At 66.9% G+C, this 12,626-nt stretch overlaps 2 protein-coding genes across 2 annotated transcripts; both read right to left on the bottom strand.

The window, feature by feature from the left end:
- Positions 1-209: 209 nt before the first annotated feature.
- On the bottom strand, positions 210-7,450 carry PLEKHH3 (pleckstrin homology, MyTH4 and FERM domain containing H3). The gene is made up of 13 exons (XM_071450779.1): positions 7,164-7,450; positions 5,266-5,321; positions 4,533-4,621; positions 4,213-4,407; positions 3,874-4,031; positions 3,557-3,680; positions 2,824-3,121; positions 2,519-2,726; positions 2,152-2,288; positions 1,914-2,034; positions 1,386-1,835; positions 1,122-1,313; positions 210-1,041 (listed from the first exon to the last, which is right to left on the bottom strand). Exons 1-13 carry the CDS (start codon positions 7,314-7,316, stop codon positions 859-861), a joined length of 2,364 nt encoding a protein of 787 aa, XP_071306880.1. The 5' UTR covers positions 7,317-7,450; the 3' UTR covers positions 210-858.
- Positions 7,451-9,641: 2,191 nt separating this feature from the next.
- Positions 9,642-11,674, bottom strand: CCR10 (C-C motif chemokine receptor 10). The gene is made up of 2 exons (XM_071450919.1): positions 11,663-11,674; positions 9,642-10,718 (listed from the first exon to the last, which is right to left on the bottom strand). The coding sequence occupies exons 1-2, from the start codon at positions 11,672-11,674 to the stop codon at positions 9,642-9,644; spliced, it is 1,089 nt and encodes a 362-aa protein (XP_071307020.1).
- Between the last annotated feature and the right edge of the window lie 952 nt (positions 11,675-12,626).

The raw sequence follows: 12,626 nt of genomic DNA, 5'->3' as shown, positions 1-12,626 counted from the left end.
TGCCGGGGAGCTGGAGCTGCCTGTGCTCTTGGTGAAATGCCAAAGGTCGCCTGGCAATGACCAGAGGGACAGCAGTCCCTGCCCCCAAGGACACGCTGTGCTGCTCCTCCCCGCTGCCTGTTCCAGGCCCTGCTGCCCTGGCTGCCCCAGGGATCCGACTGTCCCAGCCTCCCGCTGTCAGCCCACGCTCCAGGACAGGAGGCCCAGCCTTTCCTTTGTGCATTTATTTAGAAAAACAACCAACCAACCCCCCCCCATCCCAAGACAGAACCAACAAACTCTACAGAGGCAACACTGAGGGGCTGAGCCCCAGCCGTACCAGCTGCCACTCCACCATCCACCCCTGTGACATCAACCTGGCCACAGGGCCACCGCAGAGCCCAGCCACTCATGCAGGAGGAGCCCGTGGGTCCCCAGGGCAGCTTGGCCAAAAGCCGCCCGCAGCTTTCCAGAAGGGGTGGGTCCAGAGGACGGACAGACAGATGATGGCACAGCACTACTGCCTGGTACCCTCTGCTTGCCCAGGGCACGAGCAGGGTGGCCAGGCAACACAAGTGCTGGAGGCAAAGGCACCAGGGTATAGGGGACAGGGACAGGCCTGGGGGCAGTGTGGGGGACCACAGCAGGGTGGCCCCGCTGCCCGCCAGGGAAAGTGCTGGGAGACGTGGGGCGCGCAGGCGTCTCAAAATAAATTAAGGGAATAGCCAGAAAGGCAATGGCAGTGGGGGAGCACGACCCCCTGGCCCCCTGCTCTCTGGAGCAGCTGGGGGCCAGCACAGAGCTGCCACTCGCTGCCAGGCTTGGCTGCCCTCCCACGCCGGCCATGGGAGCACCTGCGTGGCCACAGCAGCTGCTGGGCTAGCTGTGGGAGGAACCCACTGGTGGCCGGTGCTGCCAGGGTCCGGGAGCAGGGCAGAGCCCCTGGGGCAGCACAGGGGGCTCCAGACTGGGGGGACTGGTGGGAGGCTCCTGGGGCCGGGACAGCCGCTGAGCACCCGCAGAGGCCAGGTACGTCTTGAGGAGCTGGGCGATCTCATCCACCTGCAGGGAGAGGGGGCACAGGGGGTCAGTCTGGGGCACCCTTGGTGAGAGGGGAGGGTGGAGGCATGGCAGCCCCTTACCTGGGAGGTCTCAAAGAGCAGGTCTCGATCCTCCACGGAGAGGCGGAAGGTGCTGCTGTCAGAGGCACCAAAGGAGGAGATGCGGCCGTAGCAGAAGCTGTCCAAGGGTTCAGGCTCTCCCGGCTTGTAGAGCGAGACAGCCTTGGCCCCGATGCCCAGCCACAGACGCTGGGGCCCAGCGCCCACTGGGCTCTGCAAGGGAGAGGGCTGTCAGGCTTGCCCACTGCCAGGGCTGCCCCATACCAACCCCAGCCGGGGCCTCACCGCCTGCAGGTCGACATCGAAGAGCGTGGAGCCAAAGCCAGGCCACTCCCGCACCAAAGCCACGTAGGCAGCCATGGCCTCGGGCCGGCCCATGCCCTGCAGCAGCTTCCACTTCTCCACGATGGCAGCCATGGTGCTGGCCCCCTCCTCACGCAGCCGGCCCCGCAGGCGCTGGTCCCGCTCCGCCCGCTGCTTGGCCAGCGCCTGGCCCCAGAGCCCCCCGGCCAGCAGCCCCGCGCGCAGCCGGGCCCCGCGGCACTTGGCCGGGGGCCGGTGGGGCAGGGGCGGCAGGCGGGCGTGCAGCACGTGGGGAGGGAAGAGCTCCTCCAGGCGCGGGAAGGGCGCGTGGGTGGAGAAGTCGCTGTTGAGGCTCTGCAGGCGCAGGGCCGCCAGCGTCTGCAGCGTCTCCTCCGACGTGGGCACGTAGCCCCGCAGCACCATCTCGTGTGCCTGCCAGAGAGCAGGGTGAGCTGGCACGGCCACCGCGGCGTGGCCACCATGGCACAGCCACCCCAGTGTGCCACTCACCTGCTCAAAGAGGAGGGCAAACTCCAGGCTGTCCCGTGGGACGTTGTCCGTGTCCAGGAAGCCGTAGTGCTTGAAGCAGAGGCGGCATGGTGGGTCCTGCTCCCGGTCCTCTCCAGCCAGGCTGCAGCAGACAGGAGCGGCTCCATCAGCTTGTGGATGTGTCCCATACCCATCTGCCCCCTCCCACCCGTGGCCCCCCAGCCCCTCTCCTCCATAGGCAGCAGAACAGGACATTTACTTTTCAAACCTGGTGAGGACATCAGCCAGCAGTGTGGCACTGCCCACTGGCTGCTCCCGTCGCCGGGACTGCTCGTAGAGCGCAAAGAGGTTGGGGCTCTGGGACAGCCCCAGGCGTGACACAAGTTCCTGGGCCACCTGGGCGAGACAAAGGCAACCGATGGTGACCACGTGTTCCTGGCCACGGCACTCAGGGCTGTAAAGGGACACAGACTGGTCATGGTGGGCAAAGGCAGACAGCTCCTGGCCTCTCTCCACCATGGCTCAGCTAGGAGAGACCCTGCTCACCTGCTGTGGCACACTGCCCACCCAACCCTGTGCATCAAAATGTCCCCAGCCCCCTGCCTGGCACAGCTATAGCCCCTCACCTCCTCGGCTGTGGTGTGGGAACTGATGGCCACACTGCAGGCAGGTGCCCCAGGGCAGTGCACTGTGCAGATCATCTCCTGCCGCTGCATCAGCACCAGGATCTCCTCCAGAGAGGGCACACACTCCCTCCCCTTCGTCTTTCCCAACGCCTCTCGGATGAAACAGGCGTACTTGGCCATCTCCGAGGCAGGGAAACGGTTCTCTGTCCTGCAAGAAATGCCAGGAGAATCAGGGTGGCACTGATCTGAGGGGTGCCCAGCACCTGGCGAGCTCCCTGGTGCCAGCTAGCACCCCTGGCACTCACCTGTCCAGGTGGAAGCGCAGGAAGCGCAGGACAGGCGGGGAGGGCAGGAAGGTGCAGCTCATGCAGGTGAGGAGCTGCCAGTAGTGCAGGTCGCCCTGCCCGCCCGGCGCCGGCGGCTCCGTTGTCTGCTTCACCAGCTGGCAGTAAATCTCATCCACCAGCGGGGGCAGGTCCAGGCAGGTCTGCAGGACACCCTGCATCAGCGGCACCGGGTCCCGCTCTGACTCCAGCTGCTGCAGCGAGTTGAAGAGCTTCACAGCCTCGTCACGCAGCGTGGTGTAACTGCGGGGGCCAGGGGCTGTGGGATGGGATGGGATAGGGGTTAATAGCCTTGTGGTGTAGCTGTGGGGTCAGAGGCTGTGGGATGGGATAGGGGTTAACAGCCCTGTGGTATAGCTGTGGGGTCAGGGGCTGTGGGATGGGATGGGATAGGGGTTAACAGCCCCGTGGTGTAGCTGCGGGGGCCAGGGGCTGTGGGATGGGATGGGACAGGGGTTAATAGCCTTGTGGTATAGCTGTGGAGTCAGGGGCTGTGGGATGGGATGGGATAGGGGTTAACAGCCCCATGGTCCTCCCCAGGAGCCCCTGCCAGCAGCTGGGCACTGTCCTCACAGCCAGGGCCAGCCAGACCCCAGCCCAATGCCCACCTGCCCCCCAGAACATCCATCCCAGCCATCACTGCTGCCAGCCTAGAGTGTAGGACCCAGCTCTGTGTCCCCCATCTGCTGCTCACCACTTTGGTCCAGGCTGCCGTAGGGGAAGGGCAGCAGGGGGGCATAGAGGGGGCCACTGGTGTAGCGCAGGATGGGGTTGCAGCGATAGATCTGCTCCAGAATCTCGGGGCTGTCTCTGTGCTCCTGGAGGGCAAAGCAACAGCTTCAGAGGGGTAACCTGGCACAAACCCCCACCACCACCCTGGGCATGTGAGGCCCCAAACACCCACCCCAGTGCACAAACCCCCACCACCACCCTGGGGCATGTGAGGCCCCAAACACCCACCCCAGGGCTGCCTACAGCTGTGGGCATGAGCAGCCCGGTGCCTGGGCTCACCTCGACATCACGCATGAGCAGCTGGGTGGGTGTTTGGACAGGAGCTTTGCTGTCAATGACCTTCTGCACAGCACACACCCAGCGCACGGCCTCGTTGAGGTGCTCCGTGTACAGGCGGTAGCAGTGCTTCCTGCCAAACACTGTCACGCTCCAGTAGCCTGCAAGGCACAGACCCACTCACCCACTGCCCACCAGCACCCCAGCCAGGCTGGCTCAGCGCCCCAGGGCTCAGCACAGCCTCTCCTCTGGGCAAAACAGGCCCTCGGGGCTGGGAGGGTAACACAGGGTACAAGTTGTGCCGGGAAGATGAAGCCCGGCCAAGGGGCATGGGCACCTCACCCGTCTCCTTGTAGAGCTGCTTGTCTGGCCAGAGCACAGAGCAGAGGCTGGTGAGCACCAGGGAGCCCAGGCGCCTGGCCCCCTTCTCGTTGCTGCTGTAGTAGTCCAGGGAGTCGGGTGTCAGCACGAACCAGTACTTCCGAGGGCGGATCCAGGGCGTCTTCATGCAGCCCCGCATCTCCCGCTGCAGCCAGCCTGGGAAGGGGAGCCCTCAGCCTCACTGACATCCACCCCACCGGCTTCTCAGCACGGGGAAGGGTCTGCACAGGTCTGAGCACCCCTCTGGGGTGGCACCAGCCACAGCTGGGGCACAATCCCACCTTTCACGAGAGCGTCAGGCTCGTCCTCCACTGGCCCTGGGCCCTTCTCCACGATGAGGCTGCGCATCTCCTCTGCAACAAGCAGGGACCTGAGGACAACACGGGGCTGAGCTCAGGCACCCACGGGGGTCTCAGCCCCTGAGCAGGGAGCTGGCCTCAGGGCTGGGATGAGCTGGGTCCCGAGGGGCTCTGGGCACCCCACAGCCCTGCGGTGGGAACAGAGTCATTGGGTGCAAATGACCCCGGCTAAAAATAAGCTGTTTGCAGTCTTGGCCCTGCCAAGGAATTCGGAAAATGAACAACCAGGAAGGAATGTTGGCAGCAGCGTCAGAACTGCGCGTACAGCGAGCGAGCAGGCCCCTGTGCCCCGGCACCCCGTCTTCCTCAGCACCAAGCACCCCAGGGCACAGCCTCTGCTGATGGACACAGCCTGGCAGAGCCTCCTGGCACAGCAAGAGTCATGCACAGCCCCATCAGCTAAGCCTGAGGCAGTCAAGCTCTCCAGCACGGCAGGGGGATGGAGACATGCCCGAGGATGCGCAGGGATGGGGACGAGCACGGCAGTCCCGGCTCAGCCACTCCCTGCTCCACCTGACAGAGCAGCACAGCCTGGTGCTAGCTCAGTGAGCAGGATGGTGGAGCACACACCAGCACCAGGGCAACCTCCCACAACACGCCAGTCCCTCAGCTCCTGCAGCACCACACAAGGGACACAAGGCAGGGGAACACTCACCGCTCCGAGCCACTGCTGCTACGGGTGGGCTGGCTCAGGCTCACCTCCAGGGATCCCTGGGGAGGAAGGAGACATCTCAGCCCCACGGTCATCACCTGGCACCCCATGCAATGAGGGTGAGGCATGACTGTATGCCTCCTCATCATCAACCCAGCTCTGGGCCCAGAGAGACAGGCTCACGCCCTGCTGCCATGGGGCAGAGGAGCCCTGGCAGCCACAAGGGCACGGCAAGAACCAGGGCTGCAGCTGGGGCACCCCGGGTGCGGGGGCAGCCGGCGGGCGCGCTGGCCGTGTGTCCTGAGCTGACCCAGCTGGCTGAATACCGTGCAGAATTGCACAAGGTCAGTGCTGAGTAATACGCTTACGGCACAAAGTCCCATTGTAATGGGGCCGCTGACTTCCTGCCCGCGGCGGTGGGACGCAGCACTGGGAAGTCCCTGGCCCTGCAGTGGGACAGGGTCAGTTCCTCCTCACGCAGCACAACTTGACATGGACAGTGGGGCTCACGTGACAGGCCTGGCACGCATGCTGGGACACGAGGCAGAGCCCAGGCACAGGCAGGCACCGGGTCGGGCACGGCGCCCAGCGCAGTGGGGTGCGGGGATATGGAAGCACCGGCAGTGCCGTCCTGGGAGATGCACGGGAGCTCCTGCCAGCTGCAGCCCAACGGGGCAGCCAGAGGCTCGACAGGCCAGAGCACGCAACGCCAAGAAAAAGAGACAGATGCTAAAAATAGTGTCAGGGAGGGGGGAGCCGCCGCAGGTATGGCTGTGCTGTGGGGCAGGGCCAGGCGCCACTGACCTGTGGCATTAAGGGCACCTGTCACACAGTGCTGGTGCCCATGCACAGGGCCAGCAGCTCCAGACACTGTCCCACTGGGGAGGGCCTCGCACGCTCCTCAGGGCTGCAGCACCGAGGCAGTGCCTGGTTTCTCGCGGGCAGTCCAGAGGAGGCAGCGGTGGCAGCCGGCTCTTTCTCAGGGATATAAATAAACAGGAGAGGAGCTGCGGCGGCAGGGCCAGGGGAGCTGCTCCCACGCTCCCACCAAGGGGCGGCTGACACTGTGGCTTTCCAAGGACCCCCTGGCCACAGCAAAGGGCTCTCGGGGGAGCTGGCGTCACCAGTCGCCCACGCCAGCCCGGAGCCAGTGCGGCCCATGGGATGTGGGAAGCCCAAAGACGGTTCCTTGCGCAGTTGTGCCCTTGGCACTGCCACCAGTCAGTCCCCAGAGGGCCCAGCTCCAGCCCTGTCACTGTCCCCACGGGCTGGCACTGCTGTGAAAGGAGACCTGCTGCTAAGGGACCGACGGAGCCAGGGCCGTGCTGCAGCCCCCGCAGCGGGCAGGGGAGAGGGGCCACAGCCAGCAGGACCGGGCAGTCCCCAGCCCCTGCGTCCCCCGAGTCCGGGCTGGGATCCGGCCCCACGGCCCTCGGTGCAGGAGAGCGGCGGGACAGACCGGAGCCCCGGGAGCTCCCCCGCACCCCGCGCTATCAGCCGTCGCACACGCAGCCCGGCCGGAGGAAGCACCGGTTTCCGCCGCTCCGTTTCCCTCCAGAGAGGAAGCAGCCGGAGAGGGGAGATCCAGGCCCGCTCCCCGCGCCCGGCACGTGCTCCCGGGACAGCCCCGGTCCGCTCCGGCGGGGCCCCGCCGCGGGTCTGGCACGGTACCCGGCGGTCCCTGCCCTAAGGAGCGAGCAGCCCGGGCAGGAGCGCCCAGCGGGACGGTCGGTGCTGCCCCTCGGGCCCGGGACCTCCGCGCCCGCCCGGAGCTTCCCTGGGCTGCGGCTCTCCCGCACCCACCGGAGCGACCCACCCCGCACCCCGCACCCAGTGGGGCCGCCCCGGCCGCGCGTCCGCGCTCGTCCCGGTGGCCGCCCCAGCGCCGGTGCCGGCCCCACCTGGTCTCCCTGAGCGCGGAGCTCGAAGGACGCCTCCTCCTCCTCTTCGGCCTCGCCGTCCGCCTCCCGCTCCGCCTCGCCGTAGTCCCGCCGCAGCAGCGTGAAGCCCCGCCGACAGCACAGCAGCCACCACAGCCCGCCCGGGAACGGCATCGCCCCGCCGACACCAACGGGACGGCACCGGGACGCGACGGGACCGGCCCGCCCCGCGCACCGGCCGCCGGCCCCGCCGCCGCCCCGGGCGGGCCGGGCCGCGCGTCACCGGGCGCCGCCAATCGCCGCGCGCGGCCCGGGGCGGAGCTCCCGCCCGGGGCGGCGGAGCCGCCGGTGCGTCACGGAGGGGCGGGGCCAGCGCGGGGCCGGGCTGCGCTGGGGACGGTGCTCCCGGAGCCGCCGCCGGTAAGGGTGCACCGGCTACCCTCGGCACATCACGGGGGCACCGTCACTGAGCGCCGCCTGCTCCCGGTGTGGGCACCGGCACCGGGCACGGGCCCCTGCCCTGCCCCGCGGCGCCCGCATCGTGCGCTGCCCTGGCTCCGGCAGCACTGGCGCCTGTCCCAGCATGGCGACTCAGCCAAGTTTGTGCCAGCGGGCAGCACCGTGGGCTCTGTGCTCGGGCAGGAGGGCACCGTGGGGCAGGAGGAGACACCGTGGGGCAGGAGGGCACCGTGGGGCAGGAGGACACCATGGGCAGGAGGAGACACCTTGGGGCAGGAGGAGACACCGTGGGGCAGGAGGGCACCGCGGGCAGGAGGGCACCGCGGGCAGGACACCGTGGGCAGGAGGACACGATGGGCAGGAGGGCACCGCGGGCAGGACACCGTGGGGCAGGAGGACACGATGGGCAGGAGGACACCATGGGCAGGAGGGCACCGCGGGCAGGAGGGCACCATGCCCAGGCAGGCCTGTCCTGCAGGCCCTCATAGCGACTTTCCACCAAGGAGCTGGTGGAAGGCGTTCATGGTGGTGTCACACCTGGTGCCACAGCTGTGGGCTCAGCTCAGCCCCGGGCTCAGCCAGTGGCAGAGGGTCTGTGGCACCCTCGAGCCATGGGTGCCATGGCAGTGTCCAGGCTCTGGTCCCGCTCCCCAGGCCCCAGGAGCTCAGGCTCTGGCTGTGCTACAGCTGTTGGGTCAGCGCCGTCCCTGGGAGCCTGGCTGCTGGGATGTACAGGCAGGAAGCTCCGGCTGCCAGCTCCCCTCCCACGCAGCCTGCTCTGGATTGTGCCTGGGGCTGAGCCCCTGGTGTGGGGCCGGCTGTGCAGCCACGATCATCCAGCAGAGCCCACCAGCCGTGGGGGCATCGGAGGGCTGGAGTGGGACCACCCCAGACCACAGGCTGGGTGGGCAGCAGGGGCAGCTGCGCTGTCTGGCCAAGAACTGCCCGAATCTGGCTCTTGATCCCCACCGAGGGCTGGGGGGGACAGAGGCCCATCACCCCACCTCTGCGGCTGCTGAGTCAGCAGTAACCTGCTTCTGGCCCAGCCGTAGGTGAAGCTTCTGGAATGGCTTCTTCCTGTGGAACCCTGGGCTAATCCCAAACAGAGCAGGGGGTGAGCAGGAAGTAGCCTGCAGCCCCGGCAGGACCGGGAGGTGTTTCTCTGCATGAAGCAGCTGCACCACAGCCAAGCCCAGTCCTGTTCCCTCACTGTGGAGCGTTTCCTTAGCCAGGCCGGGTGATGGGACACGGCCCCGGCGCTGCCGGCCCATGGCACCGTGTGCCAGCCCGTGGGACAAGTGTCACTCGCCATGTCCTAGCCCGTGCTCCTGTGTTGGTCGCCACGTGTCCGGGCCGGGCCAGCCCCAGCGCAGGGCCTTGGTGCCGCAGAGCCTCCGGGCCGGGATGTGCCGTGGCCCAGGAGCTCGTGGGGGGAGTAAGGAGGGGAGACAAACCTCCCTCTGCCGCCGCTCTGGGGTGCAGGACCCAAGGAGGGATTTTCCGAGGATCTCTGCTGTGCCCTGTCTGGGGGCTCCGTGTCCCTCCAGCGGCGGGGACGAGCGGAGGGCGACAAGGAAGCGCGAGCTTCTGCTGCCTCCTGCAGGCACCGCCCGCCGGTGCCCGTGGCCACGGAGCCGCCCTCGGCCCCGCAAAACCCCCGCACCGAGACCGCGCTGGCCCACCGGGACTCGTTCGGGGTTTATTGTGAGAGTGGGAACCAGCTCGTTCGGGGTTTATTGTGAGGGTGGGAGCCAGCTGCCTCCCTGGCACCCACCGAACCGGCTCACCGGAGCACGCAAGCATGGCACGGCCCGCGGCGCGGTGACACTGCAGGCTCTGTGCGGGGACCGCAGCCCCGCGGGTCGCCGGGCAGTGCGGGCACTCGCAGGGCGTGCAGGCGCTGCGGGGCTGCTCTCCCCTCTGCCCAGGCGTGTGCAGGCACCGTGCGGGCTGTCCCGGTGCTGCCCGTGTCCCGGTGCCCACGGGACGGGGCTGTCCCCGCGGAGTGGCGGAGGGACCGAGCCCCGCGGCACCGGGCTCCTACATCACGTCCAAGTAGCTGGAGAGCGATGACCGCCGGCGGAGACTGGGGCGGCCGGAGCAGCGCGGGCCGAGGGAGCCCACACAGTCGCTGGCGAGCAGCCGCAGCTCCCGGCGGAAGCGCTGGCCGAGGAAGGCGTAGAGCAGGGGGTTGAGGCAGCAGCGCAGGTACGCCAGCCCGCCGGTGACCAGCAGCGCCAGGTCCTTGCGGCGGCTCTGGGCGCAGCTCATCTCCCAGGGGAACAGCAGCTCGGCCGCGTCCAGCAGCACCATCAGGCTGTGGGGCAGCTGCAGGGCCACAAACACGAGCACCAGGGCCAGCAGCACCCGCAGAGCCCGCTGGGGCTGGGCACCGCGGCTCGCCAGCAGCGTCCGTGCCACGGCTGCATAAGAGCTCGTCATCACCAGGCAGGGCACCGCGAAGCCCAGCACCACCTGCAGCAGGTTGGTGGCACCGCGGGCCGCCCGTGAGACCTCGCGGGGGAAGACGACACGGCAGAGGCGGAGGTCGTGGTGCTGCTCCGCCCGGCTGTAGATGAACTGGGGCAGTGCCAGCAGCGTGGCCACCCCCCAGGCCAGCCCCGCTGCCAGGCAGCCGAGCCGGCGAGCCCGGGGGCGCAGGCGGCAGGCGGCCGGCACCCGCACGATGGCCACGTAGCGATCCACGCTGATGAAGGTGAGGAAGAGGAAGCCGCTGTAGAAGTTGAGGGCGTAGAGACCCTGCAGCGCCTTGCAGGCGGCTGTGGCCGGGGACCAGCCCCGCAGCGTGTCGAGGATGGCGAAGGGCAGCGTCAGGAGCAGCAGGAGGTCGGACAGAGCCAGGTGCAGGAGGCAGACATCGGTGACGCTGCGTGCCTGGCGGTAGCGGGTGTGTGTGAGCAGCACCAGCCCGTTCCCCACTGTGCCCAGCAGCGAGAGCAGCAGGTACACGGCCGGCTGGAAGGTGCGGGCAAAGCCCTGCACTGCCTCCTTCTCACAGAGCTCAGGCAACATGCTGGCCTCACCTGAGTACCCGTCCTCCCAGAGGTAGAAGTCAGTGGTGGCCATCAGCTCTGTTGAGAAGGGGCTGGGAGTCACCTGTGCAGAGGGAGGCTCGGCAGGGGTGGCCCGGCCACGAGGTGCAGAGCCACACCTGGGACAGCCATCCTCCACCCAGCCTCGCCACAGGGAGCCCAGCCCGGGTGTGTTGCAGTCCCCAGCCCCGGGCTCTACCTGTGGGATTTGTTTCTATCTCACACCCACCCTGCAGCAGTTAATTTTGCAGGTTTCAGACATTGCAAGAGCAACCACAGAGGCTTCCTGAGCAGCCTCTCAAAGCAGAGCTGGTAGAAGGACGTGACCCCAGCCACAGCATCCCCAGCACAACACCTTGTCCCACAAACCCACCCTGCACGTACAAGGGAGCTGCTCTGGGGCTCAGCACCCAGCCTGTGGCCTTGGACAGTTGAGTCCTGGGGATCCACACCCTCATCCCCAGGTGCCCAAAGCCCCCACGCACCACCCTGGGGACCCCAGAGTGGGCACGGCCTTGCACTGCCTGGTCCTGTTCCCAGGTAGGGAGCTCCTGCCCCACACAGGGAGCACAGTGCTCCCACCTCCCAGCTGCTCACCCCTCTGGGGAGCAGGACGGTGCTGCAGCCTGGTACAGCCTGGCACTGGTCAGTTGGGCCCCCACTGACCTGGAGATCAGGATCTGACACTCTCTGACTCATCATAGCCTCGTAACAGCAATTTCACTCTGGCCCCTGTCAGTGAGCCCAGGCAGCTGGGCTTGGGCCCCTCAGCTGCTCTGGGGCCACAGCTGGGGTCAGAACCCAGGGCAGGTTGACTCTCCAGCAGCTCCTCCAGACCCTTTCCTGCTCAGGGCCCCAGGGGCCTGGAGCATGAGGCACTGCCCTGATTCCCCAGGGTTTTGCCTTTCAGTCTAAACCCACAGGACTCACTAAAAAATTAAGAAAAGCCAGTGATAGGGGGGGTCCTACCTGGCTCCCAGCACACCCCTCACCCTGGAGCCCCCTTACCTGCTCTGTCATTGCACAGCAGAGCCTTTCTCCTGGCTGCTGGATCTGAAGATGTTGGTGTCTCAGCTCTTTCTAACCTGTGGTTTGACCACGTGCAGCTCCCAAAACTGAAAATACAGAGCACGTATCCAGCCCTGGGGTGGAAGGCAAGGCAGGTGTGACACCCCTGTAGCCCTATAATGAATCTTTTACTTGGTGCACCTTCTACGTCTGCATGCTGGGGACAGAAATAGCAGCTCTGCTCAGTCTCTGTCGTGTGGGTGTGCAGGACAAACCTGGGAGCACCCAGCCAGGGGAGCAGGGGCTGGCCGAGGGCATCCAGCACATGCAGGAAACCCCAGCCCGCCCCAGGGCTGTTGTTGGCTTCTGCAGGACCAGAGAGAATGAACGGAGTGGGAGCTGCTGCTGTGGGCTGGCACCGAGCTGGGCACAGGCAGGCTGCTCCTCAGGCAGGGTTGGCAGAGCCCTGCCTGGCCTAGGGTTGTCTTTTCCTGATGGCAAACGTGGTGGTTCCAGAAGCTGGGTGGCTGCTGGTGCAGAGCACTCGCCCAGGGCTCCCAGCCTGGTGCTGCATCCCCACAGTGCTGGGCAGGGCTGTTGCTGGTTGTTGACAACACAATTCCCAGCTCCTCATTAAAAAGCAGATTAGTTCCTGTGGGGCAGAGGCCCCATTTCCCCTCCTCAGGGGGGAGAAGATTGATCCCTAGCTTTGATGGGCTCCTGGCCATAATCCCTCAATCCCCCTTTCTCCCAGCTCCAGCTGTCTTTGCCATGGCTTATCTCCACTCTGCCTCGGCCCTCCTGCTGCCTCCAGACAGGATCCTGGCTGCTCCCTGTGGGGCTGAGGAGCTGCTGCACCCGGGATCAAGAGCAGCCAGGACAGGTGCCCCCAGCATCCAGGGGGCCCCCAGGGCTCTTTGCTGGATGTTTCTTCCCCCTCTCCTGCTCTTTCTGCAGTGCAGGG

The sequence above is a fragment of the Agelaius tricolor genome, unplaced genomic scaffold (assembly GCF_023055355.1).
Source record: "Agelaius tricolor isolate 1412-34295 unplaced genomic scaffold, bAgeTri1.0.p SCAF_31, whole genome shotgun sequence".
In the NCBI taxonomy this organism is placed as follows: domain Eukaryota; kingdom Metazoa; phylum Chordata; class Aves; order Passeriformes; family Icteridae; genus Agelaius; species Agelaius tricolor.
The sequence above is the reverse complement of the archived record's forward strand: the minus strand, read 5'-3'. Positions and strand labels throughout refer to the sequence as shown.